General features: G+C 41.2%; 1 protein-coding gene across 1 annotated transcript in view; it reads right to left on the minus strand.

Annotated features, from left to right (window-relative positions):
- Window positions 1-14,841, minus strand: part of MARCH11 (membrane associated ring-CH-type finger 11) — a 115,185-nt gene extending 100,344 nt beyond the window's left edge. Inside the window, exons 1-2 of the mRNA XM_025388574.1 lie at window positions 14,122-14,841; window positions 12,821-12,976 (exon numbers count right to left, since the gene is read on the minus strand). Coding sequence (XP_025244359.1) covers window positions 12,821-12,976; window positions 14,122-14,649 — 684 coding nt within the window. The 5' untranslated portion in view covers window positions 14,650-14,841. The remainder of the gene's footprint in view (window positions 1-12,820; window positions 12,977-14,121) is intronic.
- Window positions 14,842-15,594: the final 753 nt, after the last annotated feature.

Here is a 15,594-nt window from a genome sequence, read left to right on the forward strand (position 1 = left end):
CTATGAGTGAGAACACGCAGTGTTTGGTTTTCTGTTCTTGCGATAGTTTGCTGGGAATGATGATTCCCAGCTGCATCCATTTCCCTACAAAGGACGTGAACTCATCCTTTTTTATAGCTGCATAGTATTCCATGGTGTATATGTGCCACATTTTCTTAATCCGGTCTGTCACTGATGGACATTTGGGTTGGTTCCAAGTCTTTGCTATTGTGAATAGTGCTACAATAAACATACGTATGCATGTGTCTTTATAATGCTCATCATCACTGGCCATCAGAGAAATGCAAATCAAAAAACCACAATGAGATACCATCTCACACCCGTCAGAATGGCCATGATTAAAAAGTCAGGAAACAATAGGTTCTGGAGAGGATGTGGAGAAATAAGAACACTTTTACACTGTTGGTGGGACTGTAAACTAGTTCAACCATTGTGGAAGACAGTGTGGCAATTCCTCAAGGATCTAGAACTAGAAATACCATTTGACCCAGCCATCCCATTACTGGGTATATACCCAAAGGATTATAAATCACCCTGCATTATTTTTGTTTGTTCGTTTTAACAAACTTCATTTTAGAGTAATTTTTTATTTATATAAAAGTTACAAAGGTTGTACAAACAATTGCCACACACCCTGAACCCAATTCCCCTATTGTTAATATCTTACATTGCTATAGTCTTATTTGTCACAACTAATAAACCAACGCTGGTACATTACTAATGACTAAGTTCCATACTTAGTTCTCTCATGACCTTTTTCTTTCCAAGATCCTATATCCAGAAGACCACATTACATTTAGTCATCATATCTCCTTAGTCTCTGGTTCGTGACAGTTTCTGAGACTTACCCTGTTTATTCTTCAGCTTTGAGAAGTACTCCTCAAGTTATTTTCTAGATTGTCCCCAGTTTGGTTTTGTCTGATGTTTTTCTCATGGTTAGACTATACTTACGGGTTTTAGAGAGGAAGACCACAGGTGAAATAATCTCATCACATCATATCAGAGGCACATGCGATCAACATGACTTACCAGTGATAATGCTATCAGTTATCACTGATAATATTAAACTTGATCACCTTGGTTACGTAGAATTTGCTAGCCTTCTCGATTGTAAAGGTATTTCCACATCCTTTCCACTCTATTATCAACCTACTCTTTGGAAACAAGTCACTAAGTACAAAGGATGGGGGAATTGAGCTATACCTCCTGGAGGGGAGATTATATACATAAATTATTTGGGAGGCGAGAATTTTACCACTGAAGCACCAGTGCAATTATTTGGAATTCCGTAAGGGAGACTTGTCTTTTCTCTCCCATTTATTTATTTGTTTGATGATTTATTTGTATTGGTGTTCACCTACAGATTTTTATATTATAGTTCAAGTTACAATCCAAGCTAAATTGTTGCTCAAATATTTCCAGTTTTAGTCACTGGGGGTTCTTCCAGGTTGGCTCTTGTGTCCCTTTGATGACTTATCTCAATTTTTTTTGTTTTTTGAGCACTTCTTTACAATCTGGCACTACAAGGAGCTCCAGTCTCATATTGCATGTGACTATTTTTTTAATTGGAGAATGATGTTAGAAACTGACATCTGGTGCCAGGTGAGCTTATTCTCACTCAGGTGCCACGAATACTGAACCCCCTCAACAGACAAGAGCTAGAAAACATACATATGTATACTAATCAAAGTATAAGCACATATGTGTAAATATTTCTATATTTAACCATGTCTATCAAGAGAGACAAAATGGATCATGTGATACTTGATTAGAGTGGAATACCTCAATATAAACTCATGATTTGCTTAAGCCTGAGTTTATATAAACTATAAAAATCATTTCTATCAACACAGAAATGGTTACATATAGAAACATTTACAAATATATATAGAAATTTATATATGTAACATTTATATATATTTCACAGATAAGTAAATTTCTACATGGTTACATATATTTCTATATATAATCATTTATATAGAAACCGTTACATATGTATGAAATACAGAAATGATTACAATGCATAGTCAATATAGAAATAGCTACAAATGTATAGTTTATATAAACTCATGCTTAAGTGGAGCATGAGTTTATAAGAATGTACCCCACTCTAATCAAGTATCACATGATCCATTTTAGCACACTCTTTTTAATCATCCAGTATATTCGTCAGGTTTCACCAGAGAAGCAAAACCAATAGGATGTGTGTGTGTGTGTATACATATGAGTGTGAGGAACATACAACGATGTTCATTTACTTATGAAGAGTTTATGTCCTAACACGACTCCATTGTAAGCTGAGGAGCATACTGAATGCATATCAGTTTCACACCATCATGAAACTGAAAAATTGTAAGTCAAACCATTGTAAGTTGGGAACTGTCTGTATATACACATGTGTATGTGTGTGCACATGTGTGTGCGCGCATGTGTGTAAAGAGAGTAATTATAAGGAACTGGCTCACACAACTATGGAAGGTGACAAGTCCCAAGATCTGCAATCAGAAGCTGGACACTCAAAAGAGCCAAGACTGTGGTTCCAGTGCAAGTCCAAAGGCATGAGAATCAAGAGGGAGGAAAGCACAGATCTGAAAGCCTACTAGTCCAAAGGCTGTTACATTTGAGACCCAGAAAGATCCAGTGTTTCGGTTGAAGTACAAAGAAAATAATAATGTTCCAGCTTGAAAACAGGTAAGCCGAGTTCTCTCTCAGTCAAGGGAAGGTCAGCCTTTTTGTCCTAGTTGGGCTTTGAACTGACTGGCTGCAGCTCTCCCACATGAGGGAGGCCATCTGCTTTCGAGTGTGCTTTGTCTGTCTACCAATTCCAGTGTTCATCTGCCCAGAAACACCTTCACAGACATACCCAGAATACTGTCTGACCAAATACCTGGGCTCCCCATGACACATAAAATTAACTCTCACACCCAGTTTATTTCTATTAGCATCATTAACACAATCTATAATTAACTAATTTTTGTATTTATTTGCTCCCTTGTTTTTCTTCTGCTCCTTACCATCAATAGTTTAAGTTCTAGAAGCAGAGGCCCTGCTTGTTTTAACCAACTCTGTAACTCTATGGCCTAGAACGGTGTAGTAGTGGTTTATGTGTTGAATAAATGAAAAAAGAATAAAAAAGTACCAATTATCAATTTAAAAGTACCAATTTCTACTATCAGTAATGTAGTAGAAAACAATAAAAAATACTTTGAGGCTACCTCTAGAACATGAGTAAAATCATCTTCCAGACCAAAATACAAACAAACACACACCGATCCGTCACTGTGTCACGTTATATGAATAATCATGGATCCATCAGCACTTCATACTGGAATTCTCCCCATGGGCAATTCAAGGTATGGCTGGTGTTTTTCCCTGAAGCTTGCTGTAGTAGAGTTTAATCATGTCCAAAATAAAGCAGCATATTTCTTTTTCAAGTTTTATTTTCTGTAACAGATATTACTTTCAGTCTTAGTGGTATTCAGCTTGAGGGGAGTAAGTAGACAGGAGGCAGGGAGATTCATCACCCATCCTTATATGTTTCACCAAATCACTCGACATCTTTCCAATATCAAAGCATCTTTCATTCCATAGCCTAGGAACCACGTCACCCACAGCTACCCAAAAAATTCTGGCACAGTTAGTTGTAATCTTGTTGGCTTAGCATGTTTTAATGTCTTTCAACTACTTCTCAAATTGCTGAAAACCTTGTCTAGATTTGAAAATGATTTAACAGAAGCTATGATAGTATGACTGAGAGAGACCACTGTGAAAGCAAAGACTGTTTAGGAGGAGACAGAAAGGTGGTTTTGCATTCAAAATTTCTTTCTGCTTCCAGGGGAAGAAAGCGTGGCATGGTTGGCCCTAGAGAATGCCACGGAGGCAAAGACTTCCCCCTATTCACTGTGCCCTTCTCTCCATGGCGCTGGAGGTCTCACTGGAAACCTCCCACTTACTCATTCCCACACAAAAGATGAGAGTTAGATGATGTTAGGAAAAGGAAGAAAGAGATGGAAGAAGGATAAGACAGATATTTACTGAATGCTCAATACAGGCCTGGCAAATCCCATGCTCTTCACTAGTCTAAGATTTTTATTTCCTTTATTTAAAAAAAAAAAAAAGAGAGGGCCCTTGTATACATATTTATGTTTTTTTAAAAATCTACAAATATAACATAGGAAACAAGTTAATACCAGGGAGAGAGTTGGGGGAAAGAGAGCAGGGCAAAAGTATTTCCCGCGGGCTCTGGAAAACTGGTTAATAAGAATATAAGAAAAGTCCCCTCACATTGTGTGAAAGAGGCTTCCTTCTTAAAGCCTCTTCTAACAGATTGAACAAACCAAGGCAAGCCTATGTAAGTGTTCTGAAACAATCCCTTATTCATTTGAACGATTCTGTAGCTCAGAGTCCTGACACAAATGGAGTAGGGAGATGAAATCTTGTACAACTACAAGACCATATCAAACAACGGAGTGCCTGGGGCATTCCTGGAATAAGAGCTGGATACTTATGGGAGGCATCCCCCCAACCCCCAACACCCCAGGTCCAAATTAAGCACTTGGCCACCCGCACCAAATCAGTATACCAAAAAGCGAAGTAAAACTAAAAGGCACATGAAGGCAACAATGGAACTCTATCGTTGTAATGAAGGGACATCCACTGTCCAGGTGTCATAGGTCAAAATGAACCAACTCAAAGAGGTAAAAACTAGAGAGAAAGCATCTTTTTAGACGGTAGTTTTCAAAGCATTCCACTCCTAAGGGAAGGATGGAATAAGAAATGTGTCCTCAATAAGTTCCCTTATTGACTTTGCCGATATAGAAACGTTTCCGGGTTTTTGTCATGTCTTCCCAAATAACAGGTTCCAGTCCACCTCTTCTTGCATCGACTCCATTTGGTTAAATCATGTGGAACAGCTTTTGAATTATGAGTTACACTCATAGGGAAGATGTTGTCAGATATCCAAGGATACAGAAAGCACAAACCACAGTGCAGTTTTTCTTGGCCAACTCCTCTGTCTGCCATCCATTTACTTGTAATTGTAGATAATTATCTACTCATCAGTCCATTCCCTGCTATTCTGAAGGGTCGGAAGTACTCTCATTCTGCCCTCAGAGTCATCCCTTTCTACTCTCAGAAGGTCCCAAAATAGAAAGAAGCCGAGTTTCCTTTATACCAATCCCTTTATCAAAACATCAGTCACATCACAGCACAGCTACATGCCAAGGCAAAGCAGGAAATTAGTGAGGAGGAAATAGCCTGTTCTCTGGCTACATCTCCCCGGGTTTGAGTATTGTATTCACCGGTGGAAAATCATTTTTGAAGTTATGCTACAACTGTGCAAACTGCTCATCAAAACAAGTCACCTTGTTTTCAGCCAGGTGGCAGATTTCACACCAAAAATGTGTATCCAGTAGATGCTCTTAGCAGCTCATCTATATCCATGATCATACGGTAAAATTTCCAACAAATTATTCAAATTCCCTGAACAAATGCTAGAAGAAACCCTTCAACCAGTGACAATCTCAAGAAAGCGAGGGTGTCACACATGGGTAATTCCACATTCACAGTCTTTTTCCATGACATTTTATTTTTTGAAAAGAGCAGATATGTCTTACTGGAAGCTTGTATAAAAAAAAAAAATCTAGGTTTAAAAAGACAGATCTCTGTGTTACTCTCAAGGCTTTTTTCCTATGGCCTGAAGAACTGAACATACTTGCCCAGGCAACTTGAGAATAGCATTATTAGAAGATCAACTTGAGATACCAGTTGAAAATTAACAATTATTAGATGGCTAATGTATGAGTAATGAATGCAATTTGATTTCCCTAAGTCATATTCTCACTGCAGAAATAATATAACCTCCATGGTTCTGGCCACTTTACAAAAACACTCAGGTATGCATCTATTCATTCATTTATTCATTCATACCATAAATATTCATTGAATGCCCACAAAGTGGCCAAGAAAATGAATGTCAGCAATATTGAGCTGTGTTATATAATGTGCTCTAAAACCTGTCCCACTCATTGCTATGCTTGTCCCTCAGAATGAAAGATGAGAAACCTAAACAAATTAAAATAATCTCATTTCAAGACATTCAGAAGGGAATATTCCAAGGATATTTACTGGACTGAAGACAGCTTGGGGCAGGGTAAGAGCATTGTCTGAAATGTCTTCCAGGACTCACGGAGAGGAGGACAGTGGCCTGTTCCAAGGACACTTATTCTGAGATGCCCCTGCTTTCCACTCCTGACTTAACCAAAGTGACTCCTCAGAATTTAGGATTTGAGTCTGATATGACCAAGAAACTGTTTCAAAGAAGCAATGGTTTTAATATTTAATACTGAGAAGTTAATAGCATTTCATTATGGAGCTAAAATGCCATCGTTTTCTAAATAATATAAGTTTATAATAAGTTCATTCAAAATTACAAAGAAACATAGAAATTTAGAAACATCCCACCCATTGAATTTTCTAAGAGGCCATAAAAACCTAAGTCCAAATCAATACTCCATATGCTTAAATTACTACCAAATGCAGCTGTGTGAACCCAGCTCACCACCTGTTTTTGTGTGGCCCATGAGTTTTTATATTTTTACACGGCAGGGGAAACATTTTTTCTAAAAAGAATACTCTTTCTTGACACATTAAGCTGATATGAAATTCAAATTTCAGTCTCTATAAGTAAAGCTTTACTGGAACACAGCCATGCTCATTTATTTATACAGTGTCTATGGCAGTTTTCATACTAGGACAGTAGCTTATAATGGCCCTCCTAGCCTAAAATATTTCCTGTCTAACCCTGCAGAGGAAAAGTCTTCTAACCACTAATTTAAACAGTAATACAAATGTTATCAAGTGAAGAGAGTTTGAAGCCAATGACAAGGCTCCTCTACCCAACCACTGCCAAATCTTCTTGCCATCCTGACTTGCTTTAACCCATGAGTCGACCCACTTCTGCCTAGGATGTTGTTTCTTCTACAGGAAGCTGGGTGGGGGGGCAAACAAAGCACAGAAGAGGAAGGTGTCCAAAGGGAAATGCATTTCAAAGGGCTGGAAAATGTAGAAAAGTAGAAGGTGTGTAGAGAAGGAAGTCCTGAAGGGTATCATCTATAGGGTCCACATTGTCCCCAAGCCTCATTCTAAATAGCTTAGAAGCAAATACCAGGGCACAATGCCTTAAATGACCTTTGGCTCCTTTTACCACTGTCTCAGAACCATCTGGCTTAGGAGAAATTGTAAAATCACTGTACATGTAGTCTGTACAGTAGATAAGATGGCCATAGTAATATACAAAGTAAAATTTATGTATTTTATTCAGCAGAAAATCATTCATCTCTTCTAGGAAGTAAAATACAGACTCTTATTTTTTGAAAGTTAGTAAGCAAATGAAACAAAAATAACTCCTAAGGTGAGAAAATTGCCTCGTGATGTGCTGTTCATTTCGACATTTTTAGTTACCTACAAAATATGCCAGGATAGACATTTAAATCTTACATCTCAGCATTGTTTTTTAGTTATTCAGGCATGGTAATAAAAAAAATCTCCCCTCAGCTTGTTGTTTGCTATTAAATCTGCAGAGAATGGAAGTAAGAGCAGCACTTAGAGAAAAAGTCAAAGGGGTGGCTCACTGTGTCACAGGCTGCACATATGCAGACATTTTTAAGCCATGAAATGCAAATGTCTTTAATGATTTCAAATGACAGCATGCAATGCAGATACAGTTCCTGCTCTGATGTTTTCTTGATACATTTTCAAAACCAAAGTCAGTTTTCAATGATAATTTGTCAGCTCCTCCTAGCGCATCAGCTACACCCTACTAGCAATCAGTTCTGAAGGTGGAAATGCCCCTTTCATGATGGAGCCCCATTTAGAAAAATAATGACCACGGGTTCCTCAGAAAGTTAATTAAAGTTCTATATATGTTTTACAAGAAGGAAGGTCTGGAAGCTGTACCTAAAAAGGATAGCCAAATAAACCCACCTGCTAGCTAATTCCCCTCTGATTCAAATCCATTATGAGGAATCCCAGGGTTTTAAGAACATGGATAAAAATGAAAAATAATCTCAAGTCCTTCTCTTTGCTAAGAGATTTCCCAGTCATTCTTACTGCTACAAGAAGATCTGCTGCTGACAGCACATTAGAAGAGTTTTAAAGGAAAAGGAGTAAGGGAAAGTCTAATAAAAAAATAGTATAGGCCAATAACAATGGCCAAAGCCTAAACCCTGAAAAGGTCTATGGACCACATGCAAGTCTCTAACCCTTCCCAAGTAGGCAAGACAGGCAGGTAACACTGGTCCTTTCCTCTGGTGCTCCAAGCAATGAAGGAGGAGGAAGAAGGAAAGTTGGTGAACACCACGATTCCCTGTAACTGATGCTCAGCCATTACCCCTTCTGTGATTGTCCCCAGAAATCTCAGACTTCTCTGACCTTCTACCTACTCACAGGTTACATGCACCCCACCTGACAGGGGCCGTTCTAAAGCATAAACAAAGTATGGCTGCCTGACCTTGAATAGTGCTGCCCTGTGCTTGGCCACATTTAAGAGCATCTCATTGCTCCAATTACGAGTAGACTCCAATAAGGACATAAATAAGACCCACAGTGAGGGACATCTGGAGAGTAAATATGCTCATCGCATTGAGATCATTATATCTCATTACACCTGCTTTTAAAAATGCTGATTCATTCATCACGGATGTCAACTGATTTGGTCAGAAACTGAGGTGGGATCCCAGAAAAAGCAGGGAATAAAAATCCAAGGGTAAAGAAGGATATAGAAAGAGGAGCCATTAACTTCACTTTGAGACACAATGAGAAGTAAACAAGAAGGACCTGTGGAAGTGAGCAAGTGAAGGTCCCCATTTCTAAGCTGACTGAACAGATCATAATATCCAGAGTCAGCATTTAAATGGCACCTGCTATGGGCCAGGTGTCATTCTAAGCATTTCACACATATTTATGTGTCTAATTCTCAAAATAAGGTATAAGACAGGTGCCATTGTCATCTCCTTTTTGAAGATGAGTCAATGGAGATACAAAGAGTTTAAGTAGCTTTTCTAAAATAACATAGATATTACCTTCCATTTACATAGCTTTTTTTTCGTTTAGGCAGTACAGTCTGTCTTTTATAGAAAGTTTATAATTTCACATACAATACTTTATCCCATAAATGTTATCTCTTCAAAGATCCATCATGCCTCTGGAAAAAATACTGAAACCATTCATAAATTGGAATATGGCTTAATTAATGTATAATGCTCCCAACATCTCAAAATAAAGCTGATCTTATAAGTCCACGCATTTCACTAATTTTGGGCCAGATTCAAAACAGAACTAGCCTTTACTCTCAAATTGTCCTTAACGCATCATCTTGGATATGTTAATAAATAAAATAGATTCTGCCAGTAGATAGGAAGGTAAATGCATTTTTATTACCTCAAATGTCTTAATTAACTCCTACTGCTAATGATATGGCAATTAAGGTTTAACTATGTTGCAAAGGATACATCTGCTAGATTTCTATTGGGTCATACTGCCAAGCATCATTGAAATCCAATAAAATTGGGAGGTTAGACTCCAATTCTCAAAGAATTCAAATCTCAATGAGAAAAACAAGTGAAACTAAGGTGTTAGGTTCACTGCAGCATGTTTTCCTCACACACACCTGTTTCCTGAAAACTGCCTTTCTCTGTCCTCATCTTCCTCTGAGCACAAGGAAATACAACGTGGTAATACTCGCTCATGAAAGTGTTTGAGGATATACATCAAGCACCACTGGTAAGTTCTTGCATACACTGTTTTAACCTCCTTTGGTTCAGAGCCCTGGAAGGGAAGTTATGGTGATATGTGCTGATCTACCTGGACTTCATGAGGACCAAATGCAGAGACCAGGTCAGGAAGGCAGGGCCATTTTAGAAGCTAACTCCTACGGTGGATAAAGATGGCCACTCCCTTTAAAAGAAGGGCCAGACTCCAGAAGTGGAGTCTATTTTCCCTTCTCTTGAATCTGAGTTGGGCCTCTGTCTAGCTTTATACAAAAGAATGCAGCAGATGGGGAACCACGTCACTTCCAAGGCCATGACTTAAGAGATTTGTAATTTTCACTTTCATGCTCTTGGAACCCAGTTATCACAGGGAAAAGCAGCAGTCACATGGAAGGAGAACTGAGACACCAGGTGGCAGCCCCAACTGAGCTTCCAGCCAACAGCCGGCACCAAAACCAGGTCAAATGGGCAAGCCTTGTTGGATGTTCCAATCCAGTTAAGCCTCTGGATGATGATAGCTTCAGGTGATGTTGCATGCAGAGAAAGACATCTCAGCTGACCTCCATCAACCCACAGACTCTGAACAGATCATAAATGACAGTTGTTGTTTAAAGCACTAAGTATTGAGGTGGCTTATTATGCAACAGTAGACAGTCAAAACCTTCCCAAAGCATCTTAGAGACCCAGGTTGAAACTAGTTCCTGCTTGCTACAGCCTTTTCCAGGACAAGTCATGACAGATTCAGAAACATGAAGGTGGCTAGGATGGGACTGAGACGCACACTTTCCAACAGGGCGGCCCTGAGCCAGACTCACTAAGTCTGAATCCTGGCTTTGCCTTTTACTAGATAGGTACCTAGTAGAAGTTACTTAACTTTACTGTGCCTCAGTTTCCTTTTGAGTAAAATAGAAATATTCCTCACCTCTTAGATTTGTCATGAAGATTAAATATCCGTATCCATATACGTAAAACGTTTAGAACAGTGCGTGGCAAAGTATTTGTGAATATTATTATTTGTTCTCTGTTCTGGTCTACATCCAAGAAACCACCTGCTCACAAGGGATTGGCCTCACACAGATACAAGTGTATCTGATGTAGTCCTGGAAAGTTATTTCATTTCCAGCATGTTCTGAGCTATCATCATCACATTCGTATCAACTTTGTTTCTACATATGATTTTGTAGGTCACTATAACAATCAGATCAGGTTACAGATAATAGTAGTATTTACAGATGTCATAATAAAATTAATCCTAAATATGCTAGTAGTACTGGATTAGTTTTTGGGTTTTAGTTCTTTTTTGGGGAAAAGGAAAATCATATGCATAGTTTGGGGAGTTACTTCTTTAAAATAACTATGGAATATTTTTTAAATGAAGCAAGAGACAGTAGTAACCAATTCCTTTTGCTATAGGATTAAAATTAGTAAATACTATTTTTCCCCAGCTCTTTATCTCTTCTCTATTTTAAAATGTCCACCAAGTACTTATCTCTATTTACTTCAAAATTAATCATCCCAAATGAATTAACATATAGTTGCCATAAGTTCAAGCTTTTGAAATAGTCTTCTGTTTCAGCCAATGAGCGTCTGACCATAGCTCTTCTCATGGAACTTTTCTCTAGAGCCCAAAACTCTCTCATTTCTTATCTTCCCACATCCTTCTATAGATAAAACTGTTGTAGATCCAGTTATACTACCTATATGCTGTCTTTGAAAATGGTTTCATCTATTTTTCAAGACAACTATGATGGATTCATAAATTGATACCCAAGAAGTTCAATCAGAGGTTCTGGGAAAAGGTGTCAGGTTTGTGCCTGTCTTCAGCATGATAATATCACTCATCCATATTATTTATGCTTTCTCTTTCCAAATTATTCACAAGCCCTAGGTCAGCTTGAGAAATACATATTTTCATTTTGTGCTTGCTAATCATGCATTAAATGGAGACTATCAGAGATGCAAATTAATTGCAAACTATATAAAGGATGCAAAAATTTTAAACTATGAAATTTAAATTCTTAATGCACTAGTAATTCAACTTCCAGGTTCCTTCCGCAAACACTAATAGTTCCACCTATATTACATTGCTGAATAAAAACCAAACTGGGTGATTTAGATCACAACAAGGAACACGAGGGTTTATTATATTTTCCCCTCCCAGCTTCGCAATTTCCTATTCTTTTTCCTTCCATCATTCCTTTGCCTCTGTTTTGAACCCTATTCTTTTATTTCTACTTAACTTCAGCCTACCAGATAACATTAATTACACATTATTCTGCTTTTCCTTAAGATGGCATTCCTAATATTGTATATTCTACCTGTCTGTTCAAAGAACCTGAATCTGTTTCACAATAAATTTTAGGCCTATTTTCCAGGGCATTTGTAGATTTATGTGTACTGTGTTATTATGTGATTAACACAAAAAGTTTAAGAATAAGAATACTATTTCAGTAGTATTATTGAGAGTAACTGTTGCGATTACTTCTGCATCCACTATGTAGCTGAACACAGCAAAGAAGAAAATCAGCAAAAATTTAACTGCGAAAGAACATCATATGAAAAAGAAAGCCTGGTTAAGTGGAAAGAGCATTCAGATTAGAACTAATAGGTTCAACCAAAATTTTCATACCAGTAAAGTTTTGCTTTACTTGTATCTGTTCTCCATAAATGGAGTCCACTAAGCTTAAATGCTTAAGTTAACAAAATATTAATAAAATCAACTGTGTAACATTTCTAATGAATAAAATTGATGTAAGTGGGGGTATAAGTCATCTTACCAACTTGCCTTTTTAGAAAAAAGATGGGTATCATTTTATCAATAAGTAAAAAATTAATGAAGGAAACCATTTAATTAAAATGTCTTTTGAGTTTCTCAGATAAAACGTCATGGCTTTCTCAAAACACATGTTTACAAATTCTAAATCTTGGTTTTACTGTAATTTGCACAAAATGTTTTTAAGTAGCATAAGTAAATATCCTTAGTAATAACTAAGCTTAAGTGCATTCATGTTAACAAAATTATTTCAGGAAAAATAAATGTTGAAACTGCTTACCTGGCAAGGTTGTTTCATTTTAATGGCTATAACATGGTATCTATAGCAGCAGAGTTCACAGGTCCAGGAACCTCTCTCACTGATCCACTTTAGCAGGCACAGCTGATGTGTATACCGAACTGACCCATCACATCGGCAGGGATTCAACAGCTCACCCTAAAAAGAAAACAACTCAGTGTGAATATTTGTGTCTGTGGCTCTATTTTAAAAACCTAATGCTTCCTTTCTTTTCTTTCAAAGCCATTTACTCAGGATACAGCATCAGGCTCTATCCTAGGAAATGAAATTAAAATTTTATACCTCTGATGGGAATGAAACTAAAGTCTTAAAACTATTTCAAAGATATTACTTACAGTTATGACATAAATGTTCTACCAACATACAAAATGTCTGCAAGATATAGCTCCCAATACCCATGGGGGAAGGCTGTACTATTAAATCTCTTTAATAACTTTTAAGTGGATGGTCAGATGCATTTCCTCTGCAGTTATTCTTAATCATTGCTAAAGAAGAAACGCACGGCATCCCAGAAAGCGGCATTATGCTTTTATTTTTCTAAATGTAGCATCATAAATATTGACTTAGGGCACTATATTCCTGAAAGCCTGTATATTCTTATGCAATTTCCTTACTTTTAAAAACATTACACCTAATGTTTTCTCAGACCACACATTTGCAAGGGACATATGCTATCCTTTCCTCTGCATGATTACTCTCACATAAGTTTGCATGCACCTACAATGGTGTTTATAATTTTAGAATTGTATTGCTGACAAAATATAACGTACATTGTTGGCATAATTGCCTTTCTTTCAAAGTCCATTCCTATTTCTCTTGTAAAAACTATCACATGCTTTTCATATCCATGAGATTAAGTCACCCAAATTTGCAATAAGGAAAGACTCTGCCCTTTCTGGTTGTGATATGACATCCGTCTCAAGATACATCTGTAGAAAACGGACTTCACCTTACATCTGATAGGTTTGCTTCTAAGCATAAACCAAAATTCATCGAATAATTCACAAAAGGTACTTTTGGCATTATCACTAAAGCACCTGAGGAACATGTACCTGCTAAGCCATGAAGGAAAAAAAAAAGTGTAGATGAAATTAAACCCAGTATTTGCCACTGGGACATTTTTATTTGCCTTCACAGGAATGGAAAGGGGAACGCACACTGGAGCTAGCGCTCACAGGGCAGAACCAGAGGATCCTGTCTGGAGGCAACTGGGAGGGAGGCGCGCGCTGTCCGTGGTGCTGAAAGCTTGACCGCTGCGAGCTGGAGCCGCCGCCGGGCCTTACCTGCTCCGCGCCCTGGAAGCAGATCTTGCAGATGGGCTGGTGGTGTTGGTGCTGGTGCCCAGAGCGCTGGTCGCCGCCGCCACTGCTGCTGCTGCGGCTGCTGCACACCGAGCGCGTCTCGGGCTGGTCTCCGGCGCCCCGCCGCTCGCCCTCGCCGCCCGCGCTGGCCTCAGACTCCCCGGGGCCGCCTTTCGCTGCCGCCACCTCCGGGAGGCGCCTCGGACCTTCCCCGGAGTCGCCGGCCGCCGCCACTTCCTGGCCGGCGGGCTGCAGGGGCAGGGGCGGGGGCGGCAGCTCGTCCGCACCCCTGCGCCGCTGGGCCACCTCCCCTGGCGGCTCGCTCGGCCCAGCGGCGCGCTCGGGGGTCACGGGGGGCGCGGGCAGCGGCGGCAGGTAGCGCGGGACCGCGAGGACCGGGGCCGGCTCTCCTGGCGGCGGCGGCGGCTGGGGAGGTTGCGGGGGCGGCTCGGCGTCCCGGCTCTCCGCCCCGCGACACCGACTGCCGCCGTGGCCGCCCTCAAAGCTCATGGTTGTGCCGCCGCCGCCCTCCTGCCTGCCCGGGCTCTGGCTGCGGGGAGAGAGAGCGCGGAGGGGGTGGGAGGGAGAGGGGAAAAGGAGGGAGGGGACCCAGGCGCCTGGGGCTGGGGGGCGGGACGGGGAAGGGGTGCGGAAGGCCCGGCGGCGGCGGCAGGCGCGGCTGTTCGGTGGAGCCGCCGGCTCGGCTCTGATGGAGGCGGCGCCGAATTCGGCTGCGCGTGAGAGCCGCGCTGCGGAGCGGGGGGGCCGGGGAAGCGAGGGGGCGGGAGGGAGGAGCGGCGCGGCGGGGGCGGCGGGGCGCGGGCGCGGGCGCGGGGTGGGTGGGGGGCGGGGGTCGGCGGGACGGAGCTCGGCGTTCAGCCCCGAGGGGGCGGGCTGGAAGTGGGGGATCCCTCCGCCGCCTCTACGGGCCGGACCTGCGGCCGCTCCCGTCGGTTCCGGGGCGGATGACCCCTCTCCAAACGGCGCAGCACTGCGGCTCTCGTGAGCAGGGAATGAGGGGGCAGGGGAGAGGCCGCGGGTCCAGAAACCGTTACTGGATGGGCCGGTGGGATGTGGCGCGGGCCGGGTGGGGGCGCGACAGTCTGAGCCGAGACCCGCGTGGGCTTGGGGGCGCGCCGGAACCGGCTGAGCAGTGGCGCGGGAAAGGGCGCGGGACCCGGGACTGTAACCGCCACTTCCCGGCGCTCGCTTCCCGCGCTTGGAGCCCTCAAGGGCACTCTCAGGGATCCCCGAGAGCCTTAAACAGAAGTCTCTGTTTTAACCTGTGTCCTCTCCCTGTCTGTCCCGCCCTCGAATCCCTGTGTCCTCCTCACCCGCTCCCTCCTGCAGTGAGCATCCCGGGTTGTTGGTAAAAATCTTGGTGCCTGGGAGGTCAGAGCTTCGTCTCCTGAAATGGTATATAGTAGTGAACCCTGGCGCCACGTTCTGTGGCTT

The sequence above is a fragment of the Theropithecus gelada genome, chromosome 6 (genome assembly GCF_003255815.1).
Source record: "Theropithecus gelada isolate Dixy chromosome 6, Tgel_1.0, whole genome shotgun sequence".
Classification (NCBI taxonomy): Eukaryota; Metazoa; Chordata; class Mammalia; order Primates; family Cercopithecidae; genus Theropithecus; species Theropithecus gelada.